The sequence below is a fragment of the Pteropus medius genome, unplaced genomic scaffold, assembly GCF_902729225.1.
Source record: "Pteropus medius unplaced genomic scaffold, Ma_sr-lr_union100, whole genome shotgun sequence".
NCBI lineage: Eukaryota > Metazoa > Chordata > Mammalia > Chiroptera > Pteropodidae > Pteropus > Pteropus medius.
The window spans coordinates 3,907,374-3,924,707 of record NW_024351073.1 but is presented as its reverse complement, the minus strand read 5'-3'; the positions used below and the strand labels follow the sequence as shown (position 1 = coordinate 3,924,707).

General features: G+C 35.7%; 1 protein-coding gene and 1 non-coding gene across 4 annotated transcripts in view; both read left to right on the top strand.

Annotated features, from left to right (window-relative positions):
- Nucleotides 1-3,021, top strand: part of NIPBL (NIPBL cohesin loading factor) — a 166,339-nt gene extending 163,318 nt beyond the window's left edge. Inside the window, exons 46-47 of one of the 3 annotated variants that reach the window (XM_039842640.1) lie at nucleotides 981-1,169; nucleotides 1,733-3,021. In XM_039842640.1, coding sequence (XP_039698574.1) covers nucleotides 981-1,169; nucleotides 1,733-2,098 — 555 coding nt within the window. In that variant the 3' untranslated portion in view covers nucleotides 2,099-3,021. Of the gene's footprint in view, nucleotides 1-980; nucleotides 1,211-1,732 lie in introns of all 3 variants that reach the window. The other 2 variants (XM_039842641.1, XM_039842642.1) reach the window with 2 other exon arrangements.
- Nucleotides 211-329, top strand: LOC120586453 (5S ribosomal RNA). Its single transcript, XR_005648706.1, has one exon. It is a non-coding gene; the product is annotated as a 5S ribosomal RNA (ribosomal RNA).
- Nucleotides 3,022-17,334: the final 14,313 nt, after the last annotated feature.

The following is a 17,334-nucleotide window of genomic DNA, read 5'->3' as shown; positions in this document are numbered from 1 at the left end:
ATAGGGACAGAATGAGTTTCTGTTAATGAAAAATTTTGCAAATGACAGTGGTGATGGTTGCACAACATTGTGAATATACTTCATGCCAGTGAATTGAACACTTTAAAATAATTTAAATGGTAAATTTTATGTTCTGTATATTTCACTGCAGTAAAATTTTTTAATGTTTAAAAAATGTTTTTAAAGACTGTCTTAAAAAAATGAAATTTTGACTACGGCCATGCCACCCTGAATATGCCCGATCCCGTCTGATCTCGGAAGCTAAGGAGGGTTGGGCCTGGTTAGTACTTGGATGGGAGACCACCTAGGAATACCAGGAGCTGTAGACATTAACAAAAAATAAAATTAAAAAAATGAAGTTTGTTATTTTAATCTTATTTAAAGCAGGTAGCCAAACATAACTAATAATGATTTTTTTTACCAAGAATGAAACCTATTTCACATTATTTTATAGACTGCTTTTTTATACTCTAAAGCTGAAAATTAGTTTACTTTTCATCTAAAATTACTCAACATCTTTTCTTTCCTCTTATATGTTCTTATCTTGGCAGAGCTCAAGGGGGGCAGAAAATTTAATGTCTGTCAATTGCTTTTGATGACTTGGATCAGGATCAGCAAACTCTGACTTATGGGCCAAATTGGCTCACTGCCTGTTTTTGTAAATAAAACTAAGTGTTTTTGAAACAGCCATGCACATTCATATATGTATTGTCTGTAGCTGCTTTCACACTACAATGGCTGAGTCGTGTAGTCATGAGAGTGACTATATAGCCTGCAAAGCCAAAAATATTTACTATCTGGCTCTTTACTGAAAATGTTTGCCAGCTCCTGACTTAGACAATGGCTAAAGTCTATTTCACCCATACCAAACTACTGCCCTAGAAAACATTTAGGAAAAAAGTTAAAAAGAAAACATGTAGGGACTTGACAGTCTTTGAAATATTGACTTAAAATTCTAAATTAACATCTGATTTTTGTAGTTCAAACTTCTCATGGAACACCTGGACCCCGATGAAGAGGAAGAAGAAGGGGAAGTGTCAGCTAGTACAAATGCTCGGAACAAAGCAATTACCTCGCTGCTTGGAGGAGGCAGCCCTAAAAATAATGCAGCAGCAGAGACAGAAGATGATGAAAGTGATGGGGAGGATAGAGGAGGAGGCACTTCAGGGGTGAGGCGGAGGAGGAGTCAACGTATTTCGCAGCGTATTACGTAAAATGATTTTTATGTGCTTATATATGTCAGTCTTTTAAATGTACACCAAGTAATGTAATACTTATGAGAGAAAACATTTTGTAGATAGAGATTCTCTACTTAACCATTTATACATCCTTTTGTAGAAAGTTTAACATAAAAGACAATAAAAAAGAAAAAAACAGAAATGAGATTTATCCAGCATAAAGGATTATTAATTTTTCTTTGGATTGTATTAATGTGTGTTATCCTTTTTTATTGTTGCTAAATTTTATGTAGCTTTATGGTTCAAATGTATATATAATTTTATATATCAATAAGAGTAAAAACACGGGTACAAATTAAAGAGTTATATGCTTTTACAAGTATGTGTTAACCCCTTGGCGCTGGCGGTCACGGTGCGTCTCATTGCCGGCAATGGAAGTGTGCTGGGAAATCCCAACTCCCGGCGTCAAGGGATTAAAAGCAATAAAAACAATAATTTCACTAAAATTCTTTTGTGTAACACTTGGTCTTTTTCCCCCCCTCCCAATGTTTTAGTCATTGAGAAGGTCAAAACGAAATTCAGACTCTACGGAGTTGGCAGCACAGATGAATGAAAGTGTTGACGTCATGGATGTCATCGCTATTTGCTGTCCAAAGTACAAAGATCGACCACAAATTGCAAGAGTAGTACAGAAAACCAGCAATGGCTTCAGTGTTCAGTGGATGGCAGGCTCCTACAGTGGCTCCTGGACTGAGGCTAAGCGCCGTGATGGCCGCAAACTGGTGCCTTGGGTAGACACTATTAAAGAGTCAGACATTATTTACAAAAAAATTGCTCTAACGAGTGCTAATAAGCTGACTAATAAAGTTGTTCAGACTTTACGATCCCTGTATGCCGCCAAGGATGGGACTTCCAGCTAATGAATTTGTACATGCAGCCAAATTTACAGGAATTTTTTTAAAAGGCAGAAAAACTTGAAATATCAACATTCTGGCAAAAAAAAATCAGTTTTATGAAGAGTAAGAATGGAACCTGGGATGCAGGAACAAAAGAAGGAAATGTTGGGCAAACATTTTTGTGGGAGCTCCCTTCGCTGTTGTGCAGCAGAAACAGATTCTCAGTTCATTTTTACTCCCACTGTATTATAGTTTAACAAAAATTGTTTATATCTTGGAAAAAAACTTTCTGTTTAAAAAATAAACAAGTGAATGTTGGAAATTAGTCTGTTAATGTTCTTAATAAAGTGTTCTTGGAGTTTAACCTAGCAGCGGATGGCTTTCTTTAGCTTAGCCCAGTTTCCAGGGAAGCATTGTTTTTTCCAGGCTGTAAAATGGCAGAATCTCCTGGATATATAATTTATTCTGTTGAAAAAAAAAAGCATGCAGTATCTATGACCTATCTACAGAAGGAGTTTTTGTAAATGTAGATTTTGATGTATTAGGTCACCCTGAAAACAATACAAGAAAAGGGATCCCCAGGCAATCTGGTGGAGCGAATACTGCAATAAATTTTTTTACTTCTCTTTGTTACTTGTCTGTTTCCATTTGAATTTCTTATTGTAAAGATCTGTTTAAATCCATTTATATTATTTTGCAGTCTTTTATGTAAAATTTATTATATCACTGGTTTTCAAAGCAAAACAAAATATTGTTTATACAAGTTTGTATAGGCTGACTTCTGAATAATTGGTATCTATTATTTTCATTCCCATAAGAGGGTGTAAACAATTAACTCCAGGGTTTTATTGTATCCTGCAATATTTAGTATTAACTATATATGATTTAGCACTGTGCCAAACACATTTTCAAGAGTACATTTTGATATAAAAAGAAACTATAGTTTATTCCTTGTATGCTTCAATTTCTTTCTAGTGATGTCATGATGGTAATATTTATTTTTTAAACCTTGGGAAAAAGTAACAATCTTGGGGAAAGGTAACAATCGTGCTATTTTGGGAAACTAGCATTTTTCTTCTTTAAAATTCTTCCATATGTTATTTCAGAAATAAGAGTTGAAATGAATATGACACTTCGTAATTATATTACATTTTCACGAGTTATTTTTTAATGCTGAAAAAGTAATTTTACTAGTTGAGATGTTTATTGATTTTCTATTCTAAACGTTTTATACATCTTTTGGGGGCAGTTGTCATTTATTTGTTGTTACAAATGGGGAGGTGGGTATTTAATTAGTTGATTTGCATAGTTGATGCTCAGAAATACTAATGCCTAAAATTTACAGGGCATAAGGTCTGTTTCAAACTTAAATCTTTTTTAAAATGTGCACTTATTTTTAAGTCAGTTTCTAAAAATTGACCTCTAGAATGTTAAGTTTTATGAAATTGGCCAATAAATGAAGATATTCAACTTGTGAGGAAGAGTGACATTGCCACAAAATACCTCTTTGTGAACACCTATTAAACCACGATGAAAATAACTTAAAATACCTCTTTGTGAACACCTATTAAACCACGATGAAAATAACTTCAGGATCTATTTCCTATGTGAAATTCTTTCAGAACATTTTCTTAAAGGAAATGTTTTCTCTTTTTTTCCTTCCACTTAATTGCATGTTTCCTCTTACTGTGAACTCTGGGACAAAACTAGATTGGGTTTTTCCCCCTTGGAGTTTATCACCTAAGGATTTGAGATGGCGTATGAAAACAATATGATTTATCAAAGTGCAAAGTACCAGTTAGAAAAAATATAGGAATATAGTCTAGCATATAGAATACAAAAGAATAAAGATGGTAAAAAAGCCAATTTTGAATGCCATGAGCCTAACATTTAATAATGTGTGCTGTCATTTAATTCTTACAGAAATTCTGCTAGTTAAATATTTTATCACAATTTTTTAGATAAGAAAAACAGGCTCAGAAGGATTCAGTAATTGTAATGTTATAATAGGGATTTAAATTTGGAGTTGGAATAATTGGATCTCACTACTCTGAGCTAATTGAACAGCAAGTGTTAAAGGAGATGATACTTATGAAAATAAACCGGTTCCTAAAGGGTCCTTGAAGTATGTGTACTTTAGGGATCTGTTTAGGGTGAGTATTAAGAGGTAGGCACACAGTAGTAAGGCTGTGTTACAGGTGATAGTCACAGATGCATGTCTGTGTTTAAGAATTCTCCACATGTTCTAACTTCCAATATTATTTTAGCTATTAATATAAGCCAATGTTGCTATAACTTATAAGCCTTAACTTTTAAATATACAAACCAAAGTTTTCCAAAAGTGGATTTCTCAAATATGACTTTTTAGGCCTTAACAAGATTAATGCCTTGGCAGTCAAATACATAAAATCAAACTTTTCAAGTATATTGGAGATTTGCAAAGTTCAATCTTAATCTATAGTTTGTTGATAACTAGTAAGCCATATCATTTTCATTGACTTGTATTGAAAAAATATGCTATATTTGATATAAAAATTTCCAAGTAACTTTAATGTTTTAATATGAAATTTTAGTATTTTCTTATTTAAATTATTATTTTAACAAAGAATGGGTAGTTTTTAAAAGAAATCCATACCAAAATACAAGCGGAAGATAATTTAGTAATCTAGTAGAAGAAATTTGAACTTTTAGAGAAAAGTAATATATACTGTGTTCAAATATTGAGTATTCGAATTGTTAGCAGGTAACTGAAGCACGCAGACAATTTTTGACAGCTGTAGTCTATCTCATGAATACAGGTAAGTCAAACTTTTTTGTCCAATGTAGATTTCATAACCAGCAAGCAAATTTTTCATGTTCATTTAGGAAATAAACCTAACCAGGAAAGTGTATGGTCCTCCCTCCCCCACACACCGCTTTTACTTGCACAAGGAACTTATCCTGGTCACTAGTCCAATGCGTAGGTGTTCTGCATTTTCAGAACTATTGATATAAACTGGAATAACATTACTTTTACAAATGTAAAACCCATCAGATCACCCATTTGAAATAATATGAAACACTTGATAATTTTTACTCTACAAAATTCCTACTTATTCAAACCTTTCAGTTTGCCTGCTTTAAAACTAAAATTTGTTTAACCTCTTAAATATTTATTGTCACAGGAAGTGTATTTATTACATGAATTCGTATTATTTTTATTTAACATTTTTCTAAATGCATTTTTTGTCTTACTGGTCCTATCTGAGAGACAGCTGAGTGTAAATTTGGACCAAATTCCAGTTTGCATAGTTTATTTACAAAATGATCACAAAATCCCCATGTGTTTTGCATGACAGTAGAGTACCACCAAACCCACTCTTCTTTATAAGACTCCAGTTGTATATGGCTTCATTTGCTCAGAGAGATGCAATATGCATACTATTTTTTTCCTTATCAGATTTTTTTAAACTTTTTTTTTGTTGTGGAACCACCACATATCCATCTCAGTTTCATCTTGAATTTCTTACCAAGCCTGTTGGAGCTATAACATGTACACACTCCTCTCCCTTATAATTTTCTGAAACAAATCCCAGATGACATGTTTCATCTCTAAATATATCATCTTTAAATATTTGTACTCCTTGACATCAAATATCCAGTAAATGTTCAGATTTTCAATTTTCTCAAAATGTTTGTGTTTTTTTTTTTAGGTCTTAATCCATAGGTTTCTTTATCTGCCTTTTATTTGCAAATTTTTCATGAAGAAACTATCCTTGGATTCTTAAGAAAATGGTTGATTTGAAATAGAGAAACAACCATTATTTTCTGGTTTGTAATCCTTTTTCTTACCTGGATGTATTGTAGGGTTGAGAGACATTATCTGTCTTCCAAACTCATATGTATTGTTCTTGAGGCTGCATAACTAGAACAGAGAGAGGTACCATTACAGACATAATGAAATAAGGAGGTAGGTTCACCTTTCAGAAAGATGGTGATAAACATTTAATCCTTTCAATTTTAGTTGGCAAATGCCAAGCTGGCAATTGCAGATGAATTAAGGAAACAGTTTAAATAACGAAAGAGCCTGTGATTAAAGTTCTTCTGTTAGTCAGAAATTTGTATTAACTTACTGCTTGAAATAAGTGGACTACAGGCTGTGATTATTTTTATTATATAGTTTATAGGCATCATGTTTGTTGAATGGAATTTTGCCTCTGTGACTTTTTTTTTATAATCATTGTTTAATCTCAGTCTCTTAGGACCTTACAAATGAAGTTATTTTGTCAAATAGTGCTAATATCTTCACCTTTGACATTAGCCTTCTGCTAAGAAATGGCAATGTACATATGTCTTGATTGTAACTTGCCTACAATTATCATTTAGGGCTTAATGTTATAGGTTTAGACCCTGGGACTAAAAACAAGAAAAAGTAATTATAGTCTGTTTGTCACAAAACCTAAACCAATAATGGATCTCCACATTCCATAGTTTCAAAAAATATGTATGGAATCATACAATATGAGAGAGCTGAGAAATCATTTAACCAGATGTTCTTAACAAAATTTCATGAATCTCTTTGAGAATCTAATGAAAGCCATGAAATAGCTCTCCTTACAAAAACTGTACAGATTTATACCCAGAACTGTGCATATAGTTCCAAGAGATTCATGGTCACTCCTACCACAGTTCTGTATCTGACCTGCCTTGGAAATCCATGGACTAAAGGTTACGAGATCCTTTCTAATCCAAACTTGTGTGTAAGGTTAAAAGGCTCAAAGGTAAATTGATATCTACAAGCTACATACCTACTTAGTACCAGGTCGAGAGTGATCCAAGAGCACCCTCAGGCCCTTAGTTCCCAAATCATTTGCTCTTATAAGGAAGATTTCATCTGGAAAGTTCTTATTCAGTCACCTGTTAAGATCTGAATGTATGTTGACAAAGTGATTAAATACTGTAGTTCTTTTATACTTTTTTAAAAGATCCGCTTTTATATTCTCAGATTTTAAATGGCCTATCCTGTTTGATAAATGGGAAAGATAAAATGCGATATTTTGTGTATTCTATTTTTATTTGTCTTCTACATTACCTGGCTTGATGTAGAAGACTAAAACTTGGATTGGTGAAAAGATCATTAACTTTGAAGTCAGCAATCATAATCTGAAACCATGTGTTTTTGAAATAAGTGTAATATGAAGTTTGGTAAATAAAATCACTTAGCATGTTATGTGGGAGCTTATTTAAAGAAATCTGTAATTATCTTTTGTGCATATTTGGATAATCAGAATGTTTGGTTAAGTGGAGAGATGGAGGATGGAATTCTGAAAGTGTGGACAGCACAGTGTGGAGGCACCAGAGTGTGGATAGTGCAGTATCAAAAGATGGAGCTAGAGAAAGTGAGGGAAGATAAGTATACAATTTCGAGAACTTAAATTTTAACGCGTAGGCAGTGTAAGGACTTTAAGGAAAGGATTAATGAAAGCTCACTGCTACATAGAGAATAGACTTGAAGGTGTCAAGAAGAGGACACTAATGCGATAGTCATAGAGATGGTGACAGCTTGAACTAGGATGATGATGGTAGTAAAAGAAGATCGGAGAGATACAGACGTATTTTAAAAATAAAAATAGCAGGACTTGACAGGTGACTGAATGAAGTAAAGAAAGATCAAGTCTCTACTTTGGATGACTAGGTTCAATTTTAAATGTGTTGAAAGCAAGTACCTGTGAGCTGTTCAGATGATGTCTGGAAGGTGAGAACATACACATGCATGACACTTTGGGAGGAAAGTTTGGGCTGAGGCTACAATTGGGACTCATCAACATATGAGCTGTAGAGCAAGCAGCACAGAGCAGAAGAAGACCTTGGAGACTACCAATACTTAAGGTACAGTGGGAGGAAAATGAGTTTGGGGAGAAGACAGAGAAAGGATTAGAGGAGTATGGGAAGAATACAAAAGAATTTCAAGAGGGAAGGAGAGAGCGACGTGTGAAATGCAATAGTAGGACAAAGACTAAAAAACGATCCTGCCATTCAGGGTGTAAATGGTAACATTTAGAGAGGAGTTTCAGAGAGGATGAGAGGAAAGCCAGGCTGCAGTTGAGCAGAGACATGAATCGGAATTGTTGAGGGGGAGCGGTAGGACAGGAAGAGACATCAGTATTGAAATGCTGGGTGTTGAAGCTGGAGAGAGAAGCACATAATAAAGGGCCTAAAAAGCCACATTTCAAGAGTTTGGAAGGACCTTAACCTTGGGGTCGTGGTTCATAAAGGTCACTCACTGGCTACAATGTGGAGAATTGCGATGAGGTCAAACTTTATGACTGCCTTATTTTTCCCCCTAGTGCTCAGCTGCACAGCAAAAACAGTGTGATTCGTCAGTGAGCCAGAATTGGTGGTTTGCTGGGGGTATAGTTGAAGAACTAGATTAAAAAAAAAGGAAGGATCAAAGTTCAAAGGTCTGCATGAATTAGAAGACAAATAGGTTGGGAGTAGCAGAAGTGGAATAGTGGGATGATAAAGTCAGAGAAAGGAATGTGTGGGGTTTCTGAGGTAGAGTGGTTCTGGAAACAAAGGGCAGAGCGTGACAGGAGGGGTGAATTAGTAATGGGGAGAGGTCGAGTTCATTGGAGAGATCACGAAATCATAGGCTACGCGGTCTGCCTTCCTTTCCTGTACTCAAAACATTGGTTTCTTCTTTCTTTCCTTTCATTCTAACAGTTTGCCTTGTAGATCACTTGGTATTGACACTGGTTCCACTATTTTTAGTTGCTGCAAATTTAATGATTTGACCGGTATGTGCTGAGTGCCTACTATGAGCAGTGAACTGTACTGGACCGTGTTCTAGTGGGAGAGTTAGGAAATGAGCCACAAAGTACACAATTATAGTTATTAAATTACAGTTGGTATGAGTGTTTGAAAGTAAAAGAAATCATGAGAGTCTGTAGAACTGAAGTAGTCTAGAGAGCTGGGGGAGATCAGACAGGCTGCTTCTTCCAAGCGAATTGAATCTTCAGATAAAACCTGACATGAACAGGTATAAAAGATACAAAATAATACTAATTGAATCATTGAGAGATGGAGAACAATGTTGGTTAGTTGCTCCGGGCAATTTATTCCATAGGGACATGGTGGTTGAGCTCTGAACTCTTGAGGGAAAAATTGATGAAGGATGCAAAGTGGCAGATTGATGACAGCATATGCAAAGGCTCTGATGCAAAGGGCATATCACCTTTAGAAGCTTTGGGTTCCTGTAAATGGCAAGAAACAAATGAGAGAAGGTGATGAAGCTGACGAAGTAGATGGGCCAAATCATGCTTTTTGTAGGCCATGTTAAGAATGTCCTGTGAGCAATAGAAAAAATTAAGATGGGTTGGAGTAGAATAGGAATTTGCATTTGTGGAGTCAGATTTGCATCTTTAAAAGATCACTGGCTGCAGTTTACACAGTGATTGGAGGAGGGCCATAGTGGTATATGTGAAAGGATGAAAGTTCACCCACTTGTGTGGGTGATGGTAATGGAAGGAGAGAAATAGCCTCGTTTGTAGAAGTGTTGAGGACATTTAAATTGGTCACATAGCTTTGGTTGGCTATTAAACTGTAATAAGGAGAGAAGCGGTATGCTGTATCCATATTTCTAGAGAGAAGCGGTAGCTGTATCCATATTTCTAGAGAGAAGTGGTAGCTGTATCCATATTTCTAGAGAATATACTATTAAAATTTATTCTAGACCTTACGTATTGAATTACATTAATGATCTATTGACTTTAGGATAGATAAGGACTTGGCTCCTATACTCTTCCCCTTTCCAATATGGAGATCAGTATTTTAATGAGCATTTATGTATATAAAACCATGTGGATATTGTTTAATCAAAGCCAACATTTAGTGTACTATGAATACATTTCCTGTCTTGTATACTCATTTTTCCTTTGGTGAAATTGCTTTGCTTTTTCACTCACATAATTTCCACATAGAAATCTTCTGTTCTTTTGGAGTGTTCTTTCATGTCATTCATTTGTGTGAGTCCTCCCCAACACACGCACACACGCACACACACACACATCCTTTATTAAGAAACTTTCCAAGAGCTTTTATTACTTTTGATTGACTCTGGACTGATTTTCCAGGACTTATATAAAGGTGTTGTACCAGACTTTTTTTAATCCCTCTTCTGTTTGGATCCAGAACCCATGCCTGGAACCCATGCCTTCCTCCTTTTTGCTTAAAAATGTTCAGTTTGCTTGAGTATATCCTGAAGTAGCTTCCTAAGAATGGACACATAGGGACAAACCTTTTGAATCATCTGATATCTGAAAAATATCTTTATTCTCACCTCATAATTGATCAATAGGTGGTTCTAGAATTCTAAGCTGAAAACATTTTTCTTTGAAAGCATTTTCACCATAATCTAGCCTGTGCTATTACCGTTAAGAGGGCTGCTATTTATACCATTTATTGTTTCTTTGTGTGACCTGTTTCTTCTCTAAGATGTTTTCTGTATTTCTCATATTCTAAAATTTCACTATGATGTTACTTAATGGATCTCTTTGTAAAATTTATTTTGCAGGGCGTGTTATACTTTTTTATTCTGTGCCCTTAGCTACGAAGAACTTTCTCCGGTAATTTCTTCCTATTTAGTTTCATTATGCTCTGTAATTTCCGTTAGTTGGGTATTATTCTTCCTAGACCGACCTTCTCAGTTATGTTTTTTGCTCTTCTGTTTTTGTTTTTGTTTTTTTGGTTTAGTCTTTTGGCTCTGTCTTTGAGTTTTTCAACTCTCTCTCTTCTATTACATTTTTTATTTCAGCTATATTTTAAATTTCAAAGAGTTTCTTGTTCTCTGATGCTCTTCTCATACAATAAGTTGGTCTTACTTTATGAATGCAACATCTCATATCTCTCTGTCAGATTAAAAAGTAGACTTCTCACTTGCCACTTGGAAGCCCGAACTCCCAAATCATCATGTGTTTAGGCTTAAGGACGCTGATAAATCACATTCCTCACTCCTTCAAGTTCTGATTAGAATTATAAACTAGAGTCAGACAGATGGAGATAAAATTAACAGCTTTATTGTCAGTAGAGCCAGAGTGGGGAACATATTGTAGCCTGGAACCACAGCAACAATCAAGCTTGCTGCCATCTGTCCCAATCTAGACCTGAGATGCATCTGCCGGGTGGAGTGTTTCTGCAGGCAAATACTTAATCTGCTTAGCCTGCTGAAAGAGAAATTGCTGCCCCTCACTCATCAAGCGCCAACAGTTAGGGACAGAGGGAATGAAGTCACACTTATACTTGGTTTTTAATACATGCATTGCACTCATTTAAAAGGGAATCAATTGTTGAATTCTTGCAACTCACTAGAAATGTAAATCCTCTAACAAATAACTCATGGAAATGTGGGAATAAGGTTTCCTTTGTCATTGTGCATTCCAATTTGTTATAGTTTTCAAAAACCATTTCCTCTATTTCCTGCATGACCTGTTTTCTCTTATTTTGCCCATTTAATTTGGATTTTCTTCTTTTCATAATGAGGGTTTTCTCCATGTGTTGGATGATGTCTAACTGTTTATTCAGGTTTTAGAACAAGATACTAAAAGTTTATCGAAGCTCTGAGTGTATAGATGTATTTTATCTAGCGGGCTTTACTCCAGGGCAGTGGTCAGCAAACTTTTTCTGTAAAGGGCCAGAAAATAAGTATTTTAGGCTTTGCAAGTCATACAATCCATGCAGCAACTATACAAGTCTAGATAGTATGTAAATGGATGAGCAGGTTGTGTTTCAGTAAAACTTTATTTACAACAACAAAGAGCAGGCCAGGTTTGCTGACCTCTGCTCTAAGGTGATCAGGTGGGAAGCTGGAGTCCTGCCTGGGGCATAGCTCCTGCGAGTTCTTTGCACTAGGATTGCAGAGATGAGGAGTCACAACTGCTATGTAAGACTCACAGCCATGATTCTCTCACCGTACCCCATTTTGTGCGGCTTAGCTCTGAGTCTTGTTTACTATTCCTTACTAGCTTCTTTTGCTTCCTCTACTCTTGTAAATCTATTGCTACTTCTCGCAGCCAGTGATAGCTCCTCTCCAATTTTCTCTCTGTGTCGAATTATACAGTTAAAAATTCCTTTATTATCCTTTCAGTTAGGTCTTAAGAGAGAAAGAATAATTTATCAATATACTATTTAGGAGCCATTTTTAAATTCTTAATACTGAGATTTTAGTTTGTCTTTATAGTTACTGGCTTTGAATATATTTTAAATAATTTCTTAATTTAATAACATTGTTTTTTAAAATTCTATATAAAGTTTTCCCTTCAGCTAGGCAGATCCTGCCACAGAAGTTGGCCCCAGGCCCACATATAGAGATAGGAACAGGTTGGGCCATTCATTCCCAATTTACAAACCAACCTTACCTATCAGGATTTTTTTCCTCTCAGATGTTCCCTAGATTCAATAACTTTATGAAAATAAGAGCATTAGTTTCCATCAAGGTCTCTTTAATAGCATAGGGCCACAGTCCAGATGCCGAACACACACAGATGCTTGTAGGAGAGCGAGGTTCTGGAGGAGTTCCAGCGTGGCTTATGCACAATGATCAAGTGCATTTTCCTTTATCCTATTTCCTCAGCGAGGTCCAAGGTTTGATTTCTTATAGAAAGGCTAAGCTGGACAGAAAGCGGCGTACATAGTAAGTATTTGAATTGTTAAAACGATATGAGCTACAATGGTTTGTCATGAGTTCATCAAACATTCACTGAGTGTGCACTAAAGGCTAGAAGCAGTAGGTGCTGGAGAAGATAAGGAAGGCTGAAGTCGGTGGTTTTAACCCAGGTCAATAGAGAAAACTCGGCCGAAGCTTTGTGTTTGAGCTTCCTTTGTCGACAGATTCTAAACTCACCCAGAATAAAGAGTTGGGCATGCAGATGTGGTTTTGGTTTAGTGATAAACTATACTAAATGTATATTTTCTAATAAAAGTGTGAGCAAAGATTCCGTTTTGAGAAACTGGAGAACGCTTTCGATCATCGGAGGTGTTCCTGAACATGGTTAAGTGCTTAAGATCTATATACGGAAACTGCTGCTTTTAATCCCTGTATGGAGGGCATGACGTCTAGACTCTTATAAGTAGAGGAGTCTGAAACACATGCATTTGGATGTCTCCTCTGTGTTCAGACACACTTGGCAAAATCATCATATTGCACTTTTTTGTTTGTTTGTTTTTTGAAGACTTCGAGAACATATTCAAGCTAGAGGCAAAGACTGCCTGGGATTCAGTCCTCTGCTGATACTCTCTGCCCTCCTTCACTCCTCATTTTCAGGTCTGTTGTATGGATGTAAAGTTCACTGAGACTACGAGAAGACATCCACTTCAAGCTGTGACAGAGTGACTGGTACCTGACCTGCCTGCCTTAACCATAAAATTGGACAAAACAAATGTGAGGCAACTGCTTTTAGACACCAGACAACATGCAGCACAAGACGGTGAGCCCCAGGAAGGAAAGCTCATGAGGTGAGTCTCGTGATATTTTCCTGACTCTAGCATAATGAGCTAGAGCCCACGCAGACCACAGCTGCCCTGTGTGCCGAGGAGGCAGAGAGCAGAGATGAGGGGAGTCACTGGCTGGAATCTGCAGAGTAGGGCAAAAAGAAAAAGCTGTGCAGAGAGGATCCTCCAATGTCCCTGTCAGTCTTGGACAAGAGCAGAGCTGCTCGTCTTCCATGCAAAAGTACACAAGGCTTACCAGAAATCAGGGACTGCAAGGCTGAGCAACAACATATGCTAGGAGGAGCAGCTGGGGAATGTCGGAGGCCTAGCCCAGCCAGAGTGGAGGGAGCTTGCTAACACCTCATCAGCACTCCAGGCATCTCATCTCAACACAAGAAAGGCCCATCTTCGAAGTAAAGCCCTTGCCCTACAATAAGGGCTACAAAAAATGCCCTTCAAAAATGAATGTGAAATATATAGTTTGGTCAATGAAACGTGAGAGAATGGCCAGACGAGCCGCACTATAAGAAATGCTAATGATCTTCAGGCTGGAGGGAAACACCAGATAGAAAGTCGGGTTTACAAAAAGAAATGAAAAAGTACTAGAAATGATAATATCCTTGAAAATTAGAGAATGTTTAAATCAGGAATGGAAAGATAAAAGGAATTATACTATTGTGAAACCAGTTTATTTGTAAAGTAGTGAGTGGAATGGTGAGTGGAAAGTGTTATGATATTACAGTCTGATGAGCTAAGGGTTCATATTATTAGCCCTGAAGCAGCAGTTTTCAAACTTTTTGTTCTCTTTATACTCATGAAATTATTGAAGACCCTGGAAAGCTTTTGTTTGTGTGAGTATACTTGTCAATATTTATCATGTTAGATATTAAAACAGAAATATGTTTAAATATTTTATTATTTTAAATGACAATGACTCCTTTCATGTTAACATATAACACATTTTGATTAAAATAACTTATTTTCCAAAAAATTAGTGAAGAGCAGCATTGTTTTATAGTTTTACAGTTCTCTTTAATGTTTGAAAAGACAGCCTAATTCTCATGCTGCATTCAACCTCTCACGTTATTTAGATTGAAGTATATTAAAAACCTAGCCTTACACAGGTATGTCATTGGAAAAGAAGGAATATTTAATAGCTTTTTCAGATAATAGCATTCTTTGATACTATGCCAAAAACTGATAAGTAGGTAAAGGTTTTTAGTTTCTTCTCATAAAAATTATCTCCAAAATTATGACATCATTTGGGTGCAGTACCAGAAACTACTCAGGTCTCTGGCACCATGATTTTTTCCTTAATAATTAAAAAAAAAAATTCATTACAGTTAACATAAAATATTATATTTTCAGGTGTACAGCATAGTGGTCAAACATTTATATAACTTACAATGAATGATACCCCAATAAGTCTAGTACCCACCTGACACCAGTGATTACAATGTTATTGACTATATTCCCTATGCTGTATTTCACATCCCCATGACTATTTTGTAACTGCCAATTTCTACTTCTTAATCTCTTCACCTTTTCACTCAGCCCACCAACTGCCCTCCTGTCTGGCAACCATCAGTTTTTTCTCTGTATCTATGAGTTTGTTTCTGTTTTGTTTGTTCATTTATTTTGGTTTTTAGATTCCATATATAAGTGAAATCATATAGTATTTGTCTTTCTCTGTCTTATTTCACTTAGCATAATACCTTCTAACTAGGTCCATCCATTTTGTCGCAAATGGTATGAATTGTTTTGTTTTTTTTGTTTTTTTTTTTTTTTTGGCTGAGCAATATTCCATTGTTTATATGTACCACCTCTTCTTTATTCGCTCTTCTGTTTATGGATACTTGGCTATTGTAAATAACTCTGCAATGAACACAGGGGTGCATATATCTTTTCTAATTAATGTTTTGGCTTTCTTCAAATACCCAGAAGTAGAACTGTGGGGTCATTTGGTAGTTCTTTTTAAACATTTTTGAGGAATTCTAAACTGTTTTCCATAGTGGCTGCACCAGTTTGCAATCTCACCAACAGTGCACAAGGGTTCCCTTTTCTCCACATCCTCACCAATACTTGTTGATTTTTTGATAGCCATTCTATCAGAATGTATGTGACATGATAATCTCATTGTGGTTTTAATTTGCATTTATCTGATGGTTAATGATGTTGAGCATCTTTTTATGACTATTGGCCATCTGTATGTCTTCTTTAAAGAAATGTCTATTCAGGTTCTCTGCCCATTTTTTAATCAGATTGTTCTTTTGATGTTAAGTTGTATGAATTCCTTATATATTTTGGAGATTAAGCCTTTATTTGATGTATCTTCTCCCATTCAGTCGGCTTTTTGTTTTGTTGATGGTATTCTTTGCTGTGCAAAAACTTTTTAGTTTGATATAGTCCCATTTGTTTCTTTTTACTTTTGTTTCCCTTGCCCAAGGAGACATACCCCCCAAAATATCACTGAAAGCAATATCAGAGAGTTTACTGCCTATGTTTTCTTCTAGGACTGTTACGGTTTTGTGACTTACATTTAAATCTTTAATCCATTTTGGGTTTATTCTTGTATATGGTGTAAGACAGTGGTCTGGTTTCATTCTCTTGCATGTATCTGTCCAATTTTCCCAGCACCATTAATTGCAGAGACTGCCTTTACCCAATTTGGGTTTTTTTTGTTGTTGTTGTTTTGTTTTTAATCCATTCAGCTGCCCTATGTCTTTTGATTGAAGCATTTAGTTCGTTTACATTTAAATTAGTTATTGATAGGTACGTAGTTACTGCCATTTTATTTTCTAGTTTTTTAGTTCTTCTCTGTTCTTATTCTCTTGCTCTCTTCTCTCCTGTATTGATGGCTTTCCACAGTGCTGTTTGGAATCCTTTCTCTTTATTCTTGCATGTCTCTTACACGTTTTGGGGTTGTGGTTACCCATATACTTCATACATACCAAGCTATGTTTATAGCACTCTATTTTAAGTTGATGGATACTTAAATTTGAACACATTCTAAAATCACTATAATTTTTACTCACCCCCTCCGCACTTGTTTTTATCATTTTTTCAACTTCTTTTGTATGTTCTGCGTGTATCCCTTAATTTATTGTTGTAATTATACCCGATCTTCCTACTTCTATCTTTTAACCTTTGTGGTAACTTTATAGTTGGTTGATCCACTGCTTTTATTGTTTCCATTTGTCAATTTTTTTTCTTTTCTATATTTTCTTATTCATGTTATCTTTTTTTTTCCCCCTCCTTAAATAAGTCCCTTTATCATTTCTTGTGATACTGATTTGGTGGCGATGAACTGTTTTAGCTTTTTCTTGTCTAGGAAGCTCTCTCTGTCCTTTGATTCTATTGGTAGTCTTACTGGGTAGAGCAATCTTGGTTGTAGGTTTTTTCATCACTTTGAAAAAGTGACAGTCTCTTCTGGCCTGCGAAGTTTCTGTTGCGAAATCAGCTGACAGTCTTAGGGGAGCTCCCTTGTGTGTAACTAATTGCTTTTCTCTTGCTTCTTTTAAGATTCTTTGTCTTTAAACTTTGTCATTTTAATTGTGATGTGTCTTGATGTGGGACTCTTTGGGTTCATCTTGTTTGGGACTCGCTGTACTTCCTGAATGTGTGACTATTTCCCTTGCCACATCAGGAAACTTTTCAGTCATTATTATTTTTTAATTTATATTTTTTTGTATTAGGGGGAAGTAGAAAAGAAAGCAGCCCCTATACTGGCCCTACTCAGTAGCAGCTTCTTGTTCCATAGAATTAAGGAAGACTTTGAGGAAATTAAAGTTATTTGG